The sequence below is a fragment of the Agelaius phoeniceus genome, chromosome 4 (assembly GCF_051311805.1).
Source record: "Agelaius phoeniceus isolate bAgePho1 chromosome 4, bAgePho1.hap1, whole genome shotgun sequence".
Classification (NCBI taxonomy): domain Eukaryota; kingdom Metazoa; phylum Chordata; class Aves; order Passeriformes; family Icteridae; genus Agelaius; species Agelaius phoeniceus.
The window spans coordinates 39,201,387-39,224,280 of NC_135268.1; the positions used below are offsets into that span (position 1 = coordinate 39,201,387).

Below are 22,894 nucleotides of genomic sequence, written 5' to 3' on the forward strand. Positions count from 1 at the left end.
GGGGACGGACCAGCACCCCCGGAGATCCTCGGGGAGCGCAAAATCCTCCCTTCCCGCCTGGCGCTGGTTTCAGGCGCCCTCCCAGTAACGGGGAATGCGGCTTGCGAGCTCTGAAACCTCCCCTTCCCAGCCGCCGCCCCAGCCGGAGCCCGCACGGAACAGTCACACAATGACAGCATCACTAAGGCTGCAAGAGACCTTCAAGGCCACCCAGCGGCACCGCAGTAGCCGCTACCCCCCGATCCAGCCGGACACGGGTGTCAGCGGAGCCGGGCCAGGGCCGCCGTCCCACACGGGCCGCGCGCCCCGCTCCCAGCGGCCGCGCCGGGGCCGCGCTCGGGGTGCGCGCGCGTTGCCCGGTAACGCGGCGGGGGCGGGCGCGCGGTTGCCCGGAGACGGCGCTGCCGCGGCCGCGCTGTGGGCGCTGCGGGCCGGCGGGTGAGGGAGGCAGCGCCGGCGGCCGCCCCCGCGGAGTGGGTGAGAGCTCGGCGGCCGGGCCCGGCAGGCCAGCGGAGGTGCGGCGTTTCTTGCCCTGCGTTCTTGCCCTGCGTTCTTGCCCCGCGATTCTTGCCCCGCGGGTGCGGCACGGCCCGGGAGGTTGCGCGGGGCTCGGGCGCGCGGCGCCGCCCTGCGCCCACCTGCGCTCCGGGGACGGAGCGGCCCCGGGGAGCTCTCGGGGCTGCGGGCGGTGTCTGAAGCGTCCAGGAGCCGTCTGACGGTATTGTCGGGATTTTACACTGTTCTGGGGACTGTCCTACGCTGTGCGCGTCTCTTTACAAACGTGCTTGTGCGGAAACGCGAACTTAAGATCGAGTGAAGGCGGGGGCAGCAATCTCTAAAAGAAGCAAGCAAACGCTTGTCCTCCGCAGGGAGGGAGAGCTTTGGGCTTGTTTATACTATAAATGCTTTTCCCAGCTGGGACGAGGGTGGGAGGGGGAAGAAAAATCAAGTTTAGAGAGTTAAAAAAAATATCATTCAAGTACAAAAGCAAACTACAAGCAAAGCTTATGAGAATGAATTTAAGAAAGCAGACTCTGCAAATGAAGAAATAAGTTTAAGGGTTTTTTTTTTCTGTACAGTAAATTCTTCTAATATCTTAAGAGATGCTGCTTTACATAGACATTGTCATTCAACAGTTTGAGAAACTGTTGGAAACTTGCTCATCTTGCTACTGTTGAGCAAGATCTTTAATTACATGTAATGCTGCAGTGAAGAACATAATCCTGGATTTTAGACTCGATAAAGACCATACTGTTCTTAATAATCGACTTAACCGTAGAATGATATAGAAAATAAATACTTAGAAATGTCCTTTTTGAGGGCCAAACCCTATTGGTTCAAGAGTCTCTTTCTGATTGCCATGCACTTAGTCTTTCAAAAATTTAATGGGCTAGGAAGTTCATTGTATCTCTTTCTAACTAATTTTAGAGGGTTTTTATAGGAGTGTTGAGCCATGTGGTTTATTACCTTGTTTAAAATTTTGCCCTGACATTATGCAGCTACCTGCTATTCATAAGAGTATAGCAGGGGAAGAATTCTGGTAAGAAACACGTAACAGTAAGATGTTCTTCAAACTTTAGAACAGAGTTATTTTGCTTTAAGTTATTTCTGGTAAGACATATTTCCCACTGTTTTAAAAAAAAGTTCAAGGTTCTAATCCTTGCACTTCCTAGTTTTTTGTAGTCCTAAAATAGAGAAAATACACTTCTGTTATGGTGTTTCTTTCCTAATTACAGGCACAACTGTGTAAGTTCCTGATACATTTCCAGGTTTCTGGTGTGTGTGTGTGTGCCTTGCGCGAATCAGTCTAGATGACTTAGTGATATCATTATTTATATTTTGTATTTCAAAACTGTTCAAAAACTTCTGTTAAGACTGTAGTCATCTTCAACAAATTGTTGTAACCCGTATGGAGACATGGTGGTATAAAGAACTTAGAAAGGTAATATGGAATATGCATGGAAGATACAGATAATGCAAAAATTTAAAAATATCATGGGGCTATTGTTTTACTTACTGATTTTTTTTTCCACTTATGAATTATTCTCCCTGATAAGATATCTACAGGCTTCTTCCTCAGTTCCAACATTCTCTGTGTTCTGTTATACCAAATTTTTGACTCTTTGAGTAGCTCTGGCTCTTTAAAGGACCTATAACATGCAATTAACTTGTCATTTGGTCATCTGCTATGAGGAAAATTCCCACATAGCAAGAAGTAAGGGAGGTCCTTGGTGAGTCCTAGTTGTCCATTTAATTCAGTATTTTATTTCTAGCAGTGGTAATAGGAGATTATAATTTAGGGAGAGCAGTATTTCCTCTTCCTGCAACTGTGAATTAAAATTGATGTGGCCAGTTGGAGTAACTTCACCAAGTCCTGGTGGTGATGTTGTGTAACTGACATTATTTGTTTTATAAAGCAAAATATAGGCAGCCCAAGAAGATAAGTAAATATCAATATAACATTTGAATTCCAGAAAGTGGCTACAAGAACTGTGAATTCCCCTGCAGGGTATAGGCAATTTGGTGACATCCTATCTCTCAGGCTAGCCATTATTTATGGTAGCAGCTGAGCTGTACTATGGGCACTGGAGAAAGACAGAAGCTTTTATGGTAATCTTTTCCCCACTTGCATCCTGTAAGCACACCTTGGATGTATCCATTGGGGCCATTTTTCCATATCCTGTTCTAGTACTGGTGGGAGAATTTGGTTTTTCTGGTATGTGTGGGATTTATTTGGTTATCAGTAAAGGCCTGTAGAACTTTGCTGACTTTTTTATTGGTTGACAATATAATTTATTAGTTCTCAAAGCAGTGTCAAGTGTAGGAACTTGCCTCTTCCAGTTCTTTATTTGTTGGTGTTTTATTTTATGCCGATGACCTTGACTGTTGTTAGCACCGTTGTCCCTGCTAAGTCTTCTCCTTACACTTTTTCTCTTGGACTACTTTGTTTAATTGTATGTGGAAAACTATTTGTAAGCAAACAAGTTGATAAATAGTGATTTTTAAGATCTTCATCAGTGAGGAATTTTTTTTTTTTTTTGTTGCTGTCCAGTATCTAATTTCCTATTTATTGATGGTAGAGGGTCTCAGAAGCAGCTGTTGCAGTGGAAAAGGATTGATGTAATCTTTTTTTTTTCCCTTGTGCTGTATATTATGTGTCTATTGATGAGGTTAGTAGTGCCTTTCCCCTACTTAATGATTTTTTTTTTCTTAATGCTTCTACTGACTATAAATTTGCTTCAGGTCCAGGAACCTTTACCTACCTTCTAGCACCATGACCAATTTGAACCCAGCTGCTTAGCACATATGATGTCTTGATTCAAATAACATTTCTATATCTCTGGTAATTGCCTCCTTGTTTCATTATTTTTTAAACCTCTGTATTTAAATGTTTCTTGAACATGTTAACAAAACCTAATGCATGAATGACTGGTAAAATGATGTTAGGCCTTCTTCTGTGCTGGCAATATCTTTCCTTACATGTTGTACATCTCTTCTGGCTACATCCTGTTGGTGGCTCATACTTTTCCCATGGTTTATTACATCCATTGTTTGACTGATTTTGTAAAGGCTTTTTTTCCCTCCTTCTCTCCTTTTGACTGATTCCATTCTGCTTGGTGTACTATAGTTGGGTAGTATATACTCAATTTCATGGTCTCTTAAAACCCACCACCTCTATTTGCATTTTTTTTGGAGGGGGGGGCAAGAAGGGGGACACAACACACAGCATTTATCTCATCCCTTTGAGTTGTATGTTTTAACATCACTTTGTTTCTGTCTTAGGTGTAATTGTTGACATTTACTTGTACCATTAGAAAACATGCTCTGTAACCTCTTTCTTAATGAGAGGCCATAAATGGCCATGAGGCCATAAATGGCCTAGTTTGTTGACAGTCTGAAACCTAATTCTTTGGTTTTAAACTTCTGTATTCTCTTTTTCGATCTGGCTAAAGAATCATTTGGGGGTTTTATGTTAGAGTTGATTATATTTAATTTTTTTAACCCACATAGGTTAATCAAGGTCTAAGAGAACTAATTAAAACTACTATTTTCATTCTCCTAACTTTCTTTTCAAGTTGTTACCTATTGTCTGAAAATACCTGTGATGGAGGACTGGTAATGACTGAGTGAAAGGGGATATGTCAGATCCAGGAGATCAGTTTCATACATTGGTTTAGATTTCAGGAAAGAAAGACTGAGATTTCTGCTGTCAAGTGTGAGGTTGGTGTTGAGAAGAGCTCTTCTCAACACTAATCATTTGTTGCTAACCTAAGCACATCTTTTGTTCCTAACTGCTGGCTGTCATCAGGTTATGTAGTCGTATCCCATACTGGGTTCCCAGAGAATCAAGGGCAATCTTTTTGCAGTTAAAGTGTTTCTTATTTTGGGGTTTGTTATGATGTTTGCTTTTTAAGGTTTCTTTTGCCTTTATGGATATTTGGGCACAAGTGGCTCTGAAGTGTCTGAAAAAACCTGTTAAACTGACTGCTCTGTAAAAATTCCTAGGGCAGAAAATCTCATGTTTTAGAACATTGAATTGGAGATAAACTTTTCAAGAGCTGACGTCTTTTTCTAATAAAAACAAGTTTTTCTTGCCCATGTCCAGCTTTAACTACTTGTTCAAATTTGGAAAACTAGTAAGTTGATATACAACTGCATGTCATCCCCACTTTAACTGTTCAACCTTTCTTATCTCATCAAATGTACTTTATATTAAATATTATTCAATTTATATTTATCTTAACATCTGAATCAGCCAACTATAGTATAAAAAGTTGATGTAATTAAAATATTTACTTTATAGTGTGTGTTCATTATAACTGCAGACAGGGATTTGCACTATTATAGTCCAAATTTATTAGAATATGTCTCTGAAGAATATGTTACAATGGAATGACTTAACTAGACATAGATAAAATCTTGTGATCATAATTGCAAAAAATACATGCAATATGTTTCTTGGCATGTGAACTGTTTGCTGACAGACCAAAAAATCACCAAGTGGCCATGGGCAGTTAGCTATCTGCCTGATTAAATCATAACTGGGGTACTTTAATGTTGGCTGCATTCAAATTTTATACAAGCAGTGATTATGAAACTGATACAAATATTTCAATATAGACATGGTTTTATGAATGAGATTGTAATTTTTCTCTGTAAATATATTCCTTTTTGTCTTTTTTGACCAAGGACACAATTGGAGATATTTAAAATTGTCATTTTTTATATGTATTCTTCACAGCATTAGAATGGTATCTGCTAAGCCATAGTAAAAGTGGTACTATAAATATATATAAACTTACAATTTTTTTCTGAAGAGATGTTAATTTATTTTCTTGGAAAAAGACTATAAAGCTTCATTGAATTTATTTTTAAAATCCAGTTATAGAACATCCTTAAGAAGATACATGATCAAGTCCAATCCACTGCTATTGTTGGTAGCTAAAGCTTAATCTCCTGATAAAGCTCAATCTTAAAAGTAGCTTGTGAGAAGGTTGTGTGAAAGTCTCAGCCCAGTGTAGGTCTGGTGGTGATGATAGTGTTGTACATCTGTTACTAACAGCTTATTCCAATCACTGTGAGGTGGCCTGGTTGTTCTGTATGTCATCTTGTCCTGATAAATCCATATAGCTTGCTGGGAAAGAGCAAGTGAGGGAAAAAATAAAAAGGACACCTATCTAGAGCCGTGCCATTAGTAGCTTGATAGGAGTTGGGGAAGTCCAGGGAAATCTAATTGTTGCCTGACCTTGTATGACATAAGATTGCTGAGGTATAAGTTTGCTGTGTCATTATCATATGATTGGTTCTTGCACAGCTTTACTCTAAACATTGTATTTTAGGATTTATTTTAGCATACTTGGCATTGTTACATGCTTTGTGTTCTCAGTGTAAAGATTCTTAAAGTGCTAGTTAATAAATAAAACCTGAGGATTTAACTGACTTCTGTACTGTAGATTTTGGTGTAATGAATTTGCATAATAGCATATAAATCATGAAAGTAATTAATTTCTAGGCTTTTTTAATTTAAGGAAATTTTAAATTATTTTGTTCTTGGGTTATTTTTGTTATTAAGACATTCTTGTAATGAGTTTTGTGTCTTCAGTGCAAAGTCACAGCATATTAATTTTTAGTAATTCAGTAGTTAAGACAGATAATTTTTAGAGTTTTGATGGGACATATTATGAAATTATGCCTTTATAGATTGGCAGGAAGTTTTCTCAGAGAACTGAGTATAGCAAAAATAAAAACTTCTGAGGTAAAAATTGGATTAATTTAAAATAATTCTTAATTTTGAAAAACATATAATGCTACTAATTTATGGCAAGAATATATCAAACATAACTTTTCTAGAGGTTAAACAGAAAATGTCTAAATATTTCTGTATATAATAGTTAAGCAGAAACAGTGGTTAAAGATGCGTTTGAAAAAAAAGTGCATGGTTGATTTGTCACAGTATATCAACTTCAAATTATTAATTAAGAGCAAATTTCATGGTAAAAGTGGAAGATCAAAATAGAGGTTTCTTACCACTCATCATCTATTTCTGAAAATCTTTATTCATAACTAAAGTGCATTGCTGATTTCTGGTATTGCCAGATAACATGGGAGAGTAGCATCAGTTTGCTCATTCTGATGCAATAGGACATTATTTTCAGATGTAATCTTCTATCCTCTGTTTTCTAGGCAAATTCTACATGTATGTTATATTTAGGTACGGTTTTTTTCAGTGTGTAGAGATTGAGGCCACTATACTCTCCAACATATTCTTCCAGATTCTTAAGGTCATGTCTTTTGTAAAGAGCAAGGTAGTAGCCTGCTCTCATACTAAACAGATATCTGCACTGGAATGTCCAGATGATCAACTTTGATATGAAATACAAAGAGAAAATAACCACGGGTGGGGTTTTTTTGTTTTGGTTTTTTTTTTAATGAGTTTCCTTTGGGAGGTGGGGTGATTGGTTGCTTCTGGTTTCTTGTAATTCTTGACTATTGTAGTTCTGAACTTTAAAAACACATTGTGATGTTTATATGGTAAATCATTATTATTTTCAACATCCCTTCCACTTTTTCATTCTGACAGTTTTAAGTTTTTTGTATTTAGGCCTAGTCAATCTGAAATGAGCTAAAATAAGAGTACCTAGTTCCAAAGGGAGGATTGTGAAATGTCTGCAGCACAAGTTTGATCATAGAATCATAGTATATCTCAAGTTTGAAGGGGTCTGTAAGGATCATTGAGTCCAACATCCTGCTCCTCGCTAAACCACATGGCTAGGAGCATCGTCCAGATGCTCAGTGAAATCTGAATGGTTTGGTGTCATGAAAGCTTCAGGAGGAATCTGTCCCAGTGACTGACCACCCTCTCAGTGAAGAATATTTTCATAATGTCTAACCTCAAGATGAGGTTGTCCTGACACAGTTTCATGCCATTTTCTTGTGTCAGCTCAAGAATTAAACAATTGTTTCTGCATCAAATGAATAGGTTGTTTAGTCTGTTTTTATTCCTTCTAGAATATTGAAAACAAATTTATTGGGCAATATATTATATAAAAGACTGTTTATGCCTTGAAGATGTCTCTTTTGGTCTGATCTATTATAGTCCATTTTGTTGTCCTTAAATTGAGATCAGTGAACACTTAACTGGAGGTACCAGCTGGACTTTAGGTTAAGAGCATACGAAGTTACTTATAAAACATTTAATTAGATTAATTACAACAATTTAAAGGATTGAACATTTTGAGGTTTTTCATATTTTTATTACACTATTTAGTACACATAGTTTTATTCATCCTACACATAAGTTTTGTTATACCTGTATGTCATGGTTTAACCCCAACCAACAGCCAAGCCCCACTCACCCACTCAGCTACTCTCACTCCTCCACCAGCAGGATCAGGGAGAGAATCTGCAAGGTATAAGCCAGAGAACTTGTGGGTTGACATAAAGACAGCTTAAGAGGGAAATCAAAAACCAAGCACACAAGCAAAGCTAAACAAGGAATTCTTTCACTGCTTCGCATGGGCAGGTAGGTGCTCTGCCATCTCCAGGAGAGCAGGGCCCCTTCAGTGGTTACTTGGGAAAACAAACACCATCACTCTGAATGTCTTCCCCTGCTCCTTCTTCGCCTCACTTGATGTACTTGGCATGATGTAGCATGGTCTGGAATATTCCTTTGGTCAATTGGGGTCAACTGTCCCAACCTGAATTTCCTTACAGCTTCACATGCACCCCCAGAAAATGCCTTGGCTCTGTGTAATCTATATGAATTATAATCTCTGTGTTGTCAATTTTATTCAGCACAAACCCAAAACACATCCCCATACTAGCCACTGGGAAGAAAATTAACTCTACCCTAGACAAAACCAGCACACTATAATATAATAGTTTTCCCAGCACCTGGAGATGAATGATGAAGTAGGCAAAAACATGTAATTGCCTTATAATGCATTTGCAGTCTTTCTTGTCTTTAATTTTTCATGTATAATTTAGCACCAAACTTCTTAATTTATTCACAGGTAATTGTAACAGATATTTGTAAGCAGTTTAAGTTCCCATCTGCTATCTTGAGATTATTTTAATTACATCTGTACTTTTCAGTTGAAGATATTTACCAGTTTATTGAAAGGATAATACAGTATCCATATCCTTTTTAGCCCATGCTTCCCTGATGATGCTGAAACTAAATGTGAGTCACAGTGTTTGTCTGTCTTGAGAGACTCATTGTTCTGACGGTTGGTATTGAGATTAGAAAACTCAGATCACATAGATGGTGGAGCAGGTACAGGCTGTTGTGGTTTGACAATGGCCAAACTTCAGGCATCCACAAAAGCCACTTGCTCACCCTCCCCTGCCACAGCTGGGCAGAGGGGAGAAAAATTAATGAAGTGTTCATGAGTTGAGGTAAGGATTGAGAGAAAAAAAAAGTCCAAGGGCAAAACAGGCTCAACTTAAAGGTACAAAGTGAATTTATTGCTAACTAAATTAGAGAAGGATAATGAGAAGTAAAATAAGCCCTTAAAAAAATCCTTTCTTCCCCCAGGCCCTCCCTCCTTCCCACTGACAGTGCAGGGAGACAGGGCATGGGGGTTTGCTCAGTTCATCCCCCCAGGTTTTCTTCCCCTGCACAGGGAGAGGAGTCCTCCCCCTGCTACATCATGGGGTCCCTCCCGCAGGAAACAATTCTCCATGAACCTCTCCAGAGTGGGTCCAATCTCACAAGCAGGAGTTCTCCCAAAACTGCTGCAACGTGAGCCCCTCCCATGGGCACACAGTCCTCCTAGAGCTGCTGTGGTGAGGGTCACTCTTCCACGGGGTGCAGTCCTCCAAGGACAGGCTGCTCCAGCCGGGAAGCAGGGGCCCCTCTCTCTCCACCAGGTCTCCCACTGGATCACAGCCTCCTCCAGGCATCCACCTTCTCCAGCCTGAGCACCTCCCACACGGGCTGTGGGTGGATCTCTGCATTCCCTGCTGATCCCCAAGGGCTGCAGGGACACAGCTGCTTCACCCTGGTCTCACCACAGCCTGCAGAGGAATCATGGCTGTGGCACCTGGAGCAGCTCCTCCCCTCCTTCTCCACTGATCTTGGTGCTTCTGTTTTTTCCCTCACATGTTCTCACCTCCTCCACTTGTCTGACAAAAAAAAAACAACCCTGCACTTTGTTTTGATTTCCTTCTTAAATATGTTATCAGAGAGGCGTTACCAACCTCTCTCTGGCCCAGCTTTGGCCAGCAGCACGTCCATCTTCAGGAGCCATCAGGAATTGGCTCTGCCAGGCATGGTGGAAGCTTCCAGAAACTTCTCACAGAAGCCACCTCTGTGCCCCCCTAACTACCAAAAACCAGAGGGTGCAAAACCAATACATAGGCATACAAAAGAAACACGTTTTTATAGATGATGGAACAGCTACAGGCATAAAAGAGAAACAAGTTTGATACTACTGAACTACTTGTAATTCTTTGATCAAGATTCTCAGTGATACTATGTGCCCTTATAAAAAAGACACAACACCCTGAAAGCAAAGACTTTCCATAATGGGCAAGTACTTATTTACTTGAAACCATGATTTTCATGTGTAACAAACAGTAATAATGTGGATATGTTTTAACAATTTTTAAAATTTTGTTCACGGAAGTGGTACATCAGTAATGTTTTTCTTCATTGCTCATAGACTATGGTTATGGTCAGGAATGTCTTCAGCACTGTCATTTGAGGTGACTGAATTGGTGCCATGTTTCTCATACAGTTTATGAGACCATGCAAATCTGTGCACTTTGCATAGTTAATGTTTGATCTGAAATCTCAAAGGGCAAGTAATTTGAAAAATTTCAGCAGTATTGTAGGAAGTTCTGTATATTCTTGTGTCTGTATCCATTTACATGGATGACTGTATAACTACAAAAAATCTGATAATCTTGGAATGCTACTTCCTATTACTGGGTGCCTTGACTTAAATATTTATGGTTTTGCGTGTGTGGTTTGGTTTTGGATTGTTTTCTTTTTTTCTCCTTGGCTGTCAGAATTTCTGAGTAAGAGGTTTGAACCAAAAATATTGCTGTTTTTCTTTATTCCCCTGGAGAATGTCACCTGCCTATACAGTACCCTTAATGGAAACTACACATTCTAGGGTAGGACAGGTAATAACACAGAATTGCTCTGTGGAAATGGTAAGTAATGTTCACCAGTTAGTAGCTGGTACTTCCAGCTACTTTTCCTACTTTGCTTTGTTTATTTCTTGATTAAACAATACACTTCTCTGTTTAGTTTTTACATTTATTATATTACAAACTGTGAGGAACAGCTTGTTAAGTCAGTGTAGAAAGGCAGAGGTTATCTGGATCCTAGGTTTCTTAAGAAACTGGTTTTTTATAGGTCTGCACAATCTCTGTTGAGGATTTGATAGTTGCTGTAACCATGCAGTCAGGAAGATTTGTATGATAATGTCTCCTACACAGCACAGCTGAAGAAGTATATTGCTGCAGTACGGAAATGTGGTAGTACAGCTTTTATTCCTTTTTACCTTTCATTTTCACTGGCATAATGCACTGTGAAACCTAATGTGAAACTTGGAGGCATACCAGAAAAGGATACTAACTGTGGAAGGCATAAATGCTGTCAGATATGTGAAACTCTTCTAAGGAAGAGAAAAGAAACAGATCCATTCTGATGAATTAGTTAAATTAGTCTTTTTACATTTTTCAGCCAATGCTGGTGGCTACAGCTGAGCCCTTTAGGCTCTGCTGGCTGTGAACAATGGACTTGCAGATTTTTCTTTTCCCTCTTAAAAAAAAAAAAAAGTTAAACCGACGCTTGGTATTTGCGATAATTTTGGCCCCTCCTACTGTGCCAATTCAAACCACTCCCTACATAACCAAAACAAATCATTCCCCATGATTCTGAGCATATTTTACATTTCAGTACAAGCTTTTGTGCACTGAAGTACATTTTGTAGATAGTACATTTTTAAAAAATGAAAGTAATTTTTTAGAAGACAGATAAGAATGACTCAAACAGCACCTCATTTTCGGAGCTCAGAAGCACAGGAAAATCAATCTTGAAGCACTAACCTGCTTCAATTTTAAATACTGGAATATATAATCTAATAATTACTGTAGTATTGAATTCCATTTTCCATTAGAAAATCCAATAGGTAGAACATTTAAATTGCTGTTAAAAGTATTTCAGATTACAGATTTACTAATTTAAAACTTATTAATCTCAAATAATATCACAGACTTCAGATCTGATCTTTGAGTTGCTTATTGTACTGTTGAATAAATTTTAGCACAGGATTTATTGTACTTATATGTCTTCAGGTTCTGTATTTTTTATTTCAACTGTGCCTTCTTTCATGGCTTGGATGACTTATATTTCCCACTGGTTTGATGAAGATGATTGGTATGAAGGACAAGAAAGAGTAAGAATTGCTTAAAGTAATATTTTCTCTTTTACTATTTTTATAGTTTTCTTCTTTAAGCTGTTCTTTATTATTATATTGATTATATCAAAAGTATTTGTCATGGTTTGAGACAAAATTAGTTTTTTGAAAATTAATGTTGCTAGCTGCATAAAAGGTACTGGAAGTGTGACAACCACCTACTTGCATTTTTTAGGTTGCATAATTTAACAATAGTAATTTTTTAATATGCAATGAGATGGAAAGCAAACATTAAATTTTTTTGTATTAGAAGGAATTAATATACCATGCATGGAGTAAAATTAAATAATTCTAGTTAGTAATAGGGTAAACCAAAATATTTGGGAGAGATTAAATTCACATAGGGTCATTTCCAACTTGTATCTTGGATAGCTTTATGTTTTTATTAACATTTTTCTGAGGAGGAGTTGTTACTATAGCAACATTTGCAGGATAACTTGGATTTATTTTTAGCATTTATTAGCTGCATGTCTACAGCTGCTTTCATAGATTTATGGTGGGAAATGAATATAAGTCACATTTCTCTCACTGTATTAAGCTCTTTCATGGTACCTTACAGTTCTGTGATTTCTTTTTCTGTTTTCAGAGTATATAGTCAGCTAATTAGAATGCAGGAGATGCTAGTGAAAGCAGCTGCTTTCATTGGATTATAGTGTATTACTTGATAATGCCAGCTATATGCTCATAAGTATAAAAAAACTGGCAGATATTAATACTGTTCCACTGTTCTCATTTTACATGTCACTCATGATATGGATGCTTCAGACATAGAATTACCTTTTAATAGCTGTCATCAGGGATTCGGGTGTGAGATGTGTCAAGAAGTAACTTTATCTGAAATCAGAGCAGTCTTGGCAGTTTGCCAGCAGAAAAGCAATCTTCTGGTGATTGTTATAGCTCTGGTTTGGAAGATGAGGACAGAATCTTATGCAGGCTCTTAGATGCTTCATTCTGTGATCAGACATGGTTGTATACATATCTCTGTGTATTGCACACATTATCTGCAGACTATGATTAAGCAATACTCTGCAGATAATGGCTTGGTTATCACTGCAAGATGGTTTCATATTGATTAAGTGTGTAGTCCAACATTGCTGGTGATTTCTTGTTACAAATATCAGCATTTCTCCATGTTTGGAGAAATGTATGGCTAGTATGGGTCTTTGGATTATCTTGTAAAGGTGGCACAATAAAGGGTATTCTAGTTAAATGTACTAGTATAGTCAAGACAATCAAAAGCACTACTTTGTAAGACTTACTATGTTACATTTTCTTAATGTTGTTGCCTTACGTTTTCTAAGCAGGGTATCTATCTTGGATTAATATATTTGGGGTTTATTGTGAGTATTTGTTTCTGAAAAACAGTCTCAGGCTGTGATTTCAAGTTTCAAACTTTAAGGAAAGGTCCAAAACTTCTGCTCTTGTGAAGCCAGAGATCCTGTGGTTAAATCAGTTCTGGTAATGATTTGTGTCTAAGTTTATTGTGGTTTAAAATGGCAGTGAACACTAGTAGAACATTTGTTCATTTCAAAAAATCTTTTAAATCAGAGTATTATCTTCCTGGTCAGTGTCTGGATAAGTGAATGCACATTTTGAACACTTGCTAGGTTGTCATAGGTTAGGAAATGTCATCTGCAAATTCTGGTTGCAGGAGTCTAGCCAAAGCTTGAGGTATTTTTGAGGAATCTTGTTGAAATTCAAAGCCTTGTTCAAGGCACCCTCTTCCTGACCATGGTTAGCCTTCTGATTATCTGGAGCTATACATGGCCTGTGTACCATGAATGGTATACAAAATTAGAAAAAACCTTTCCAATTTTTGCAAACTATCTATACTGTTTAGTGGTAAGCCAGCAACCAGCCTGGCACTTTAATAAGCAGTAGACTGCCTTGGTAGAATTCTCCTGGAAAGAATGAAGGGCTTCACTTGTATAGAGAAGTACATGTGTAAGCCTACATAATTATTCTACATTGTGACTGTCACTACTAATATAGGCAGACTTCATTCATCTTTTCCAGAAGCAGTTGCTTGAGTAGTGTGTGTTGTCTCAGACTATTCAGACACCTGCAGTAGTAATTGCAGTTTATTAAGCCATGTCAAGACTGCAGATTGGTTAGCATTTTGCAGTATTCCAAAGCAGGAAGAACTTTTTGTTTGTTTTGTCAAAGTTTTCATACTGTAAGTTATCTATTGGCTTTTAAGCTGTATATATACCAGAATATTTCCATATATACCAGAGTATTTCCAATTACCCTCATTTCATGGGTCAGGAAAAATTAATGAGAATTTAATTTCCTGACATGGCTATAATGTGCTTGGTGTTTCCCAGTTCCACTGGAAGAACACCAGTGCTAATTATGTTTGTGTTTTTCCACATTTCTCAGTGCTGTTGAGGCAGACATTCAATCAGAAGTCATTTTCTGCTCTGTCTTGCAGACATGCCAGCATTTCTTCATAAGTTTGAACACCTTCATGCTTTTAGCAAGATAAAATGATTGTCCACTATCTTGTGCTTCTAAGTGGTCCCACTGGATAGGGTAACAAATTTGAAACTCTGTGGTTCACAGGTGACATTTTCATCTCCAACGGATTTCCTCCCAAGGATGGGTGAATATACCCAGTGTTTTCAAGGAGAAATAACACGATATAATGTCTTTATATCACTAAAGATCTTACTAATTATTATGTTATCATTGACTTGCTGACAAAAATATTGGTGCCTTGGGACAGTAGTGTGGATGAAATATAACAGTTTTATATGTCTGACATACAGGAGTGACAGCAAGCTTTCCACATAAGAAAAGAGACAAACCTGATGGAAAATAATGACAATAGAGTGAACAGAAGCAGAGGACACGAGCACTTTACTGCTTGTAGCTGTTAAGAAACTACACTTTGTATACACAGAAGCATATTGATTAACATAAGGCTACTCTGTGTCCACTTTTGTATGCATGCCATATTGCATATTTGGGTTGGTCATACACCACATGGACCACAATCAAAGCACATGTGAGCATATGTTGTTGCTTGTGCTTGATGGTTAGATATTTATGGATACTGATGATATGCAAGCACTGTATTGATAATGAAAGTGTCAAGTGGTGGGTTTCAAGAGCTATTATTATTCCATAAGTGTTATCATAGTGCAATTGGGAAATACAGTGAGGAATGAAATACACTGAGTAGCTGAAACAGAGAAAAAGGAGTTAGATTAAAATTAAAATGGTGCCTGTTAAAGAGCTGCAGTTGCCAGGCTACTGGCACTGCAGTTTTGTGTGCGGTGTGACACAACACTCAGTCTTTTCCCCTGCATCCTGTAGTAACTGCATTATTCGTGAATATCAAGGTTTAGTTCCTCCATCTGTCAAGTAAAGAGATTTCATTCTACAATGAGAACAATATTTTCCATTTTTGGGACCAGCAAGGTATTGGAATGAACATGGAAATTCTAAAGTGCTTTCCAAAAATTCATACCTATGCTAAGGTAGGGATTATTAGGCATTTATCTTTAAGTTATTGATATAAAGCCATGATATGTATCTAGTCAATTCAGTTGTTATTTTTAAATAATATTTATGATATACCAATTTTCAGTTTAATGTGGTTGGTTGTTGGGGTTTTTTCTATATTAAGCAACAAGGAAGGACCTAGAATGTTGCTGTTGCTGCCAATTGAAAAGAAAGGGTTTTGTTGTCCTCCCTCTTTCCTTCATCTCCTTGGAAACTGTGAGCACACACTGCTAGCTTTCCCAATGTGGTATGCATTTTTTACATGCACAGAGGTTTCTTCATTGTATACTTAAGAGTCAAATATAATTACTTAAAAATAAAATACTTCTTTACAAAGTATAAAAAATCTCCATTGTATAAAAATGCACCAAGTGCGAAATCATACATATGTTCAGTTATGCTGCATTTCAATGTTTTTGTCCTTTTCCTCAGGCTGTTCTGATGAATACATCTTTCTCTTTTGTATCTGCTTACTCGGTTAATTATGCTTAACGGAAATCTATAATGTTTGAAAAGATGTGCAGGAAATTGCTTTAAGACATGATACATATGAGAAAGCAAGTCAGTATTCCACACACAACTGTCATTTCTTCGTCTAGATACTGTCATTTTGAATTTCAAGGCAAATGCTTCCTCTTGTAAAATTGTATATCATTACAAAGAGCAGGAAATAATAACAAGTTTTAAACAATATATATTAGTTATTAAAATGCAAATTCTTTTCTGTAATAAAGCTCAGAATATTTTATATATGTAACTTTTTTACATATATTTAAATAGGGAAAATCTAGTCAAAGTTTAAGAATATTTATTAAGCATGAATTCTTAACTCAGTGAAATAACACTATATTACAGACCAACATTTTTCATCTAAAATTGAAAAATTTCACCTATTAGCAGCATTTTTAAAGAGATTACTGCAGAATCCTACAAGACAAATCTGTTGTTACTCTAAAAAATCTGTGGAATTCTGTTTTAGCATCTGTAAGAGATCTTGGCTTTGCGATTAATTTTACATGGACTCAAACTGCAAATTAAACAAGTCTTAAATCATATTTTCTTACAGATTAAAACTTCATCAAATCAAGAATTCTTAGCTCCCATATGAGAAGGTAAAAAAGAGTATCTGTACAAAGTGAGAAAAATCTTTTATTATTATGAAGTAAAGGCTTTTGTAGTCTTAGGTTCTATATAGTTGTCAACTTTTTATCAGTCTTACATTGATGGTTTTCAGGCAGTAAACCTGCAAACTAAACCTACTTCACCATGCCTTTTTTTAACATCCCTTATCAATTTGTTGACACACCTAGAGTTTTAACCATTGTTTGCCCTGGAATCAAGAGCAGAACCCAAAATTTCTAGTTCCAGTTATTCTGTACTTGCCTAAAATAGTTATCTAATCAGCTGGAGGATCATCTGGGGGACTTTAATTTCAGTAAAATGGTGCCAGTTGTTTTTTCATGGGAACTAGAAGAAGTCTGTTCTGAATGCCCCAAATCAAATTATTTCTCTGCATATGTGATTTACACTTTAATTGCATAGAAGGGACCTCTGGAATTTGTAATTTTACTAAGCAGTAAAAGAACGCTAAATGGAAAAATTAGAAGTTTGGAGGCTATTTTTGCCACTTGATGATGTTGATTCTTTAAATAATTAGATAAATTTCTCTCTCATATCATTTAGAACTCATATCATCTAGAACATGAGATGGATTGCAAAGAAGCTGCAAGATTATGCAATTTATAGAAATGTTCTCTCTGGAATCTCTAATTTGCTGCAGAAGTTGGAAGAATAAATGTTATTGACGGACAGAAAGGAAGTCTAGTAGCCAAAGCCCTAGTCTGGAACAAAGCTATATCTTGTAACTTGATTTTCTGTATATTTCTGTTCTGCTGTTGCAGTCTCTTTCACCAAAATTTTCAAAGGTTACATGTGACCATTTAATTTCCTTCAGTCATTTGGTACTCACTCAGAATGTTTAAGCACTTTAACTAGTGTCAGTGATATCTTTGAGAGATATCAGTCTCAAACATTCAACTGATCCTGATCTTCTGCTAAAGAAGCCCCCAAAATAAGTCACTCTCATTTTTTTTTCACACTTTCCAAAGTGAGAGAAACATGATATGAAATTTGCTACCTATAATTATTCATTACTGTTTACCTGCTAAGCAGATACACCAAGCAGAGGAGAAAAATTAAAAATAAAATTAATAATTCAACTTTATTTTTATCCCTAGTATAAATGCATTAAAATAAAATTTTGATAATATTTAGGCAACCAATATTTAGTTGATAGTGACCAATAGGTTCCTTTGGGTACTGTAGATGGCTACTGCAACACCTGTATAAAGTTTGTTCTGTATGTGCCTTAATACTACTGTCATCCAGGAAAATATTTCCTCCTCTATACATTTGACATCAAGTAGGTGAAAACTGATCTACAGCAACGTATCTGTGCTAAACTGTTACACAGCAGTGCATTGAGTAACCAACCCTTGTACTTCATCAACAGTTGCTCCCTCGAAATGCTTTATTGCTTTTGAAGTCTCATTTCTCGTTAATTCCTTTCCTTTGTGAAGCTTTATATGGTACCTAACACTTGATAAATTTAACATGGCTCTCCTCCTCTTTCAGGATTATAGTCTTAGCTCTTTGACCTAAAGATGTCATCCTCCATATTGCATGTAATATTTTTCCACCTAATGTCCCTCAGTCCATTAATCTATCCACAGCATAAATGTGACCCTGAGACATTCTGTTACTAAGTAACATGTTGACGTTATCCTGAATGAAATGGGACTAGGTAAATAATTGGTCTGGCCCAGCAAAGCATTTCTTGCATTTTTATGTTGAAATCAGTTTTGTCACTCTGAGCACAGCTGGTACTGTGAGACATGTTTTGGACAGAGAAAGCATAGTTTCCTGTACAGTAATGTTACCTTAAGCTTTGCTTTTGATTTTTCACAGCTCACTTCAAAGTTTTTTGTTAGGCAGTAATTATGAAGAAAATTTAGAAAGCTTCTCCAGAAAGGATGATAATAAGGAAGATAATGTGATAAAGAGTTGTTCTATGCAAGTGGTTTGAAGACCTTTCTACATGTCGATTTTCCTTAAAACGATTAGTCTATGGTTTATTTTGTCTGGCTGTCAGTGGGAGATGAATGGGAGAGCAGAGGAGGCAGTAAAGTGTAATAGAGAAAGTATTGAACCATACCACAGAAGAAAATGGACATGATGAACAGTTTCAGCTTGTACAAATCGAGAAGTATTCAAGTTTTTAGGAGCAGGACTGCCTGCCCCCTCCTTTTCTTCCAACTAGATTGTTGTGAATGGTATTAGGCACCCTTTCTTGTGTAGCACTGAAGTCTCTGAACATCTGCTTTTCTTTATTTCAGACACATTCATTTGTATCTTAGGAGAGTTATATTTTTGAAGTAGACATTTTAAAATTATTTATGGGAACAAAAATGCATTATTTTATTCTTTAATATTCTGTCATCTTGTAGTCTAATGAATTTCTCTTTTAAAGGCAAAAATGTCACATGTGAAACAAGTGGGACTTTTAGCTGCTGGATGTCAGCCATGGAACAAGGATATATGTGCCGCTAGTGGCGACAGATTTGCCTACTGTGCTACCCTTGCTGTTTATATTTATCAGGTAAGATTATTCTTGTTTATCTGATTAGTTACATTTTTATATTGTTGTTGATCTCACTTTGAACCCTTTCAACAAATGCTTTTGCAAGTAGGGTTGCTGCTAAGATATCTGTGTAAAGCTCAATATTCCATTCAGGATACCCTTGAAGTTATGTGTGTCAAGAGTTATTTTTAGAAGACAGGCTTACAGTACAGCAAACATTTGAGATGAGTGAAGCTCAGTGATAGAAGACTGGGTTTTTAGGGAGAAATGAAGTAATTCCACAATTCCATTTGAAGCTGTAGTATAAAATAGTCTTTTGCGTAGTGGATTAAAATGGTCCAAAGTTGTGGATTCATTGACCTACCTTTATTTAATTTGGAGCCCAAACACCTCAGCACTATGGTCTTCTGAAGTTTGCAGTTGTTGTATATCAACATCTAACTAAAAAAACAGAAATGCTGTGACATAGAACTTTCAGACTGAGAAATATGTGAGGAAATAAAGGATGTACTTTAATTTTAAGAGTTATACAGGTAGTAGGATTAAAATGAACAAAATTTACTGTGTCATATTTGGGCTTTTTTTTAATATGTATTTTTAACTGTACTAAGTAATTTAAAAAGTGAGAAGGATTTCAAACTCATTTTAATATTCTTTCCTGTTTACCCCTTTGGAGATTATTAAATTATTGCTACCATGCCTATAAATAAAACATTTTAGGATTATTTGAGTACAGTTCTTAATGAAATATAATTATTTGGAGGTGACAGGGAGATAGATATAAAACTATTTTTTGCATTGTTGGATATCAGGCAACCTTTCTTTCCAAGTCAAATATATGAGAATTTATTTTATTGAGATGTGAGGTATTGGCAATAGTTAAATGCATTATAAATTCATCCATAAGTCTAATACTGTTATATGAAGTATTCTCCAACACAGAGGAATTTAAAGTAATTTTGCAAAAAATGTATTTCTAAAATGAATTTTACTATTTGTTTAGCTGGACCACCGATACAATGAATTCAAGCTCCATGCGATTATGTCTGAGCACAAGAAGACAATCACAGCCATATCTTGGTGTCCCCACAACCCTGACGTGTTTGCAAGTGCCAGTGCAGATAGTTTAGTGATCATATGGAATGTGAATGAACAGAAAGTTGTGGCCAAGCTGGACAATACAAAAGGTATTTTAGACATGGAGATCTGTTTTATCCATACAGCTTGATCCGTGGGTATGAGAAATACTTGATTAGTGTAAACTCTATAGTTGTTAGGGTGGAGATTTAACAATTGCCTAACACAGTAATAATTGCCTAACACAATATAACAATATTCTTGTCAGATTTGTTGCAGCTCATTCTAGAAAATAATGGTCGTGTGAGTAATTTACCTTCAACCATCTTGCATTTGGTAAAGAAAGACATTATTCTTTTTCTCTAAAGAACTTCTCCAGTTCAAGAATTAACTTTGCTAGTGATTTCTTGTTGAGTAGGGGAGAAAAAAAATCCCAAAACCAACATTATTTTCATCACTGTATAAAAGGATAAACAATTAAATTTTAAAATAAAATATTTCACAACGACTTAGCTAAGTGAAAGCAAACAAAAGGTAGCCTTAACGGATTCAAGTATAAATCATTAGTGAATTTGAACAACAGCTTTTGTTTAAGTACCCTAATGCTTGTCTACCTGAATCTTGTCTCAGGCCTTGAAACTGCTGGAGCTTGTATTACAAGTCTAGGGGGTCAAACATCTGTGTTACAGTTACATTTTCATGTCTAGTTCTGATTTATGCCAGTCAAAATCAGTACCTGTATTTCAAATTGAGATTGATTCTTACAGTCTCATCAGGTGTCCTTGACCCCTACATTTTCATTGTTGGAAAGTGGGCGTAAACCAAGAACAGTCAGAATCTCAGGATCTAATAAGCTATTTTGGGACTCCCTACTCTGTTTTCTCCAGAGCATTTAGGGATACCTCTGGAAATATTTTAAATCTTCCATATCATGCAAAAGAAAATTCCACAGTGATTTAATCTATTCCAAAAGAATAATATGCATAAATATAAATGCTGGTACTTATTTTTCAATACATGGCTTGTTTAAAAATTTACTTCAGCCAATGACTATGCATGACGAAATGTTATTACTATTTTAATATTTTTAGAAACTAAATTAAGATAATATGTTTAAACCTTTTATTGCTTTCTCTTTTAGTCCCTTTTACACTGCCACATAAAAGTGTCTAAATACAGTTTTAAGTTTTCAGTTTGAGAAATTTATTTTACTGTCATTTATTCCTTCAGGCACATATTATTCAATTATGAGGATTATGAGGGCTGGAGACATTAAGATCAAAATTCTTAAATAAGACTGCCTACAGTTAGGTATTAGACAACAGAATTAAAACTGTCATGTATCCAGAAAAAAGCAATCAAGAGTTCCCTTTTATTACAGAACTAAAATATCTGATATTGTCAAAAATATCTGCTTCTGTTAGATTTCTCTCTAAATTTCATTGTATTTTGCTAAAACAGGCATTTTTAAATTCTCAGTGTTTTATTATCTTAGTAGTAAATAACTTACAGCAAAGCACAGTAGTGAATGAAATTCTGAATGAATGAAAGTATTGTTTGCAGGATCAGGTTTATTCTCATCTTTGGCGCTGATGAAGTGTAGATATCAAGAAATACGGCCCATCAAAGTAGCATAAAAGTAATATGGGAAATTATTTTACTTCCTGCCTCTGGAAATCTAATTTACTTTTACACTGTAAGATGTTCACACACTTCTCTAATTTTCAGTCTAGCAACTTCTATGTAGAAAAATTATTTCTACTGTTTTTCAAGGCAATTGCTGATACTGGGTCAAGGAATACTACCTGAATTTTGTGTCCTGGTTCTTATAAGGTTTACCTGTATGTTTCAGGAATTCCTGCATCCCTTGGCTGGTGCTGGAATGCAGGTGATGCAGTTGCATTTGTGCCCCACAGAGGTCCACTGTACATTTGGACTATCTCAGGACCTGACAGCGGGGTAACTGTGCATAGAGAAGCACATAGTTTCTTGTCAGATATCAGTCTGTTTAGATGGCATCCAAAGAAAAAAGGAAAGGTGGTATTTGGACATACTGATGGAAGCCTCTCTATTTTTCAATCAGGTAAAAACTCATATGACAAAATATTTAGTTTTATATATGTATCTCTTGTTTCTCCATATGTTATTCTTCACTTTTTAAAATTAGATTCTATAATATAGGTACATACATAACATTTTTTCTTGATTCACAATATTCCTATTCCTTCCATATCACAAAAATATTCTTTCTTAGATGCAAAATTCAGAGCATTTTCTTTATGTCTCCTGCTTTTTGAGACCAAGATAAGACTGCATTTTTTTCACAACTGCAGTAAACATTTTTTTTTTTTTTTGCAAATGGTAACAGCCATTCTACTTCAGATCTTCTACTGAATTATATTTTCCTGCAATTTTATTTTTTTGAATGGAAAGACTTGAATCTTTTGTCTACTTTCCTATTTTTGCATTTGTTCTGGAGTCGTCTGTTTCATATTCTGGAATCCTCTGCAATTTTATTGGTAGAATCTCACTTCATACTTAGTATTATCTTCATTGTTCTGTTCTGTCAAAGGATAGATTGGAAAATATTTATCTCTTTTTGTCTGAAATCCACCACACACATTTGTGCATACTCTATAAATAGTCTATTCTCTAAGAAGGTGCCATGTTGATATGCTCATTTGAAGGTAAAATTCCACTTGTTTTCATAGTTTTCTTCAAAGGCAGATATCTG

General features: G+C 36.6%; 1 protein-coding gene across 6 annotated transcripts in view; it reads left to right on the plus strand.

Annotated features, from left to right (window-relative positions):
- Positions 1–389: 389 nt before the first annotated feature.
- The window catches only part of WDR17 (WD repeat domain 17), a 56,566-nt gene continuing 34,061 nt past the window's right edge, over positions 390–22,894 (plus strand). Inside the window, exons 1-4 of one of the 6 annotated variants that reach the window (XM_077177343.1) lie at positions 390–515; positions 18,973–19,101; positions 20,087–20,270; positions 22,013–22,243. In XM_077177343.1, coding sequence (XP_077033458.1) covers positions 18,979–19,101; positions 20,087–20,270; positions 22,013–22,243 — 538 coding nt within the window. In that variant the 5' untranslated portion in view covers positions 390–515; positions 18,973–18,978. The other 5 variants (XM_077177342.1, XM_077177344.1, XM_077177339.1 and 2 more) reach the window with 5 other exon arrangements.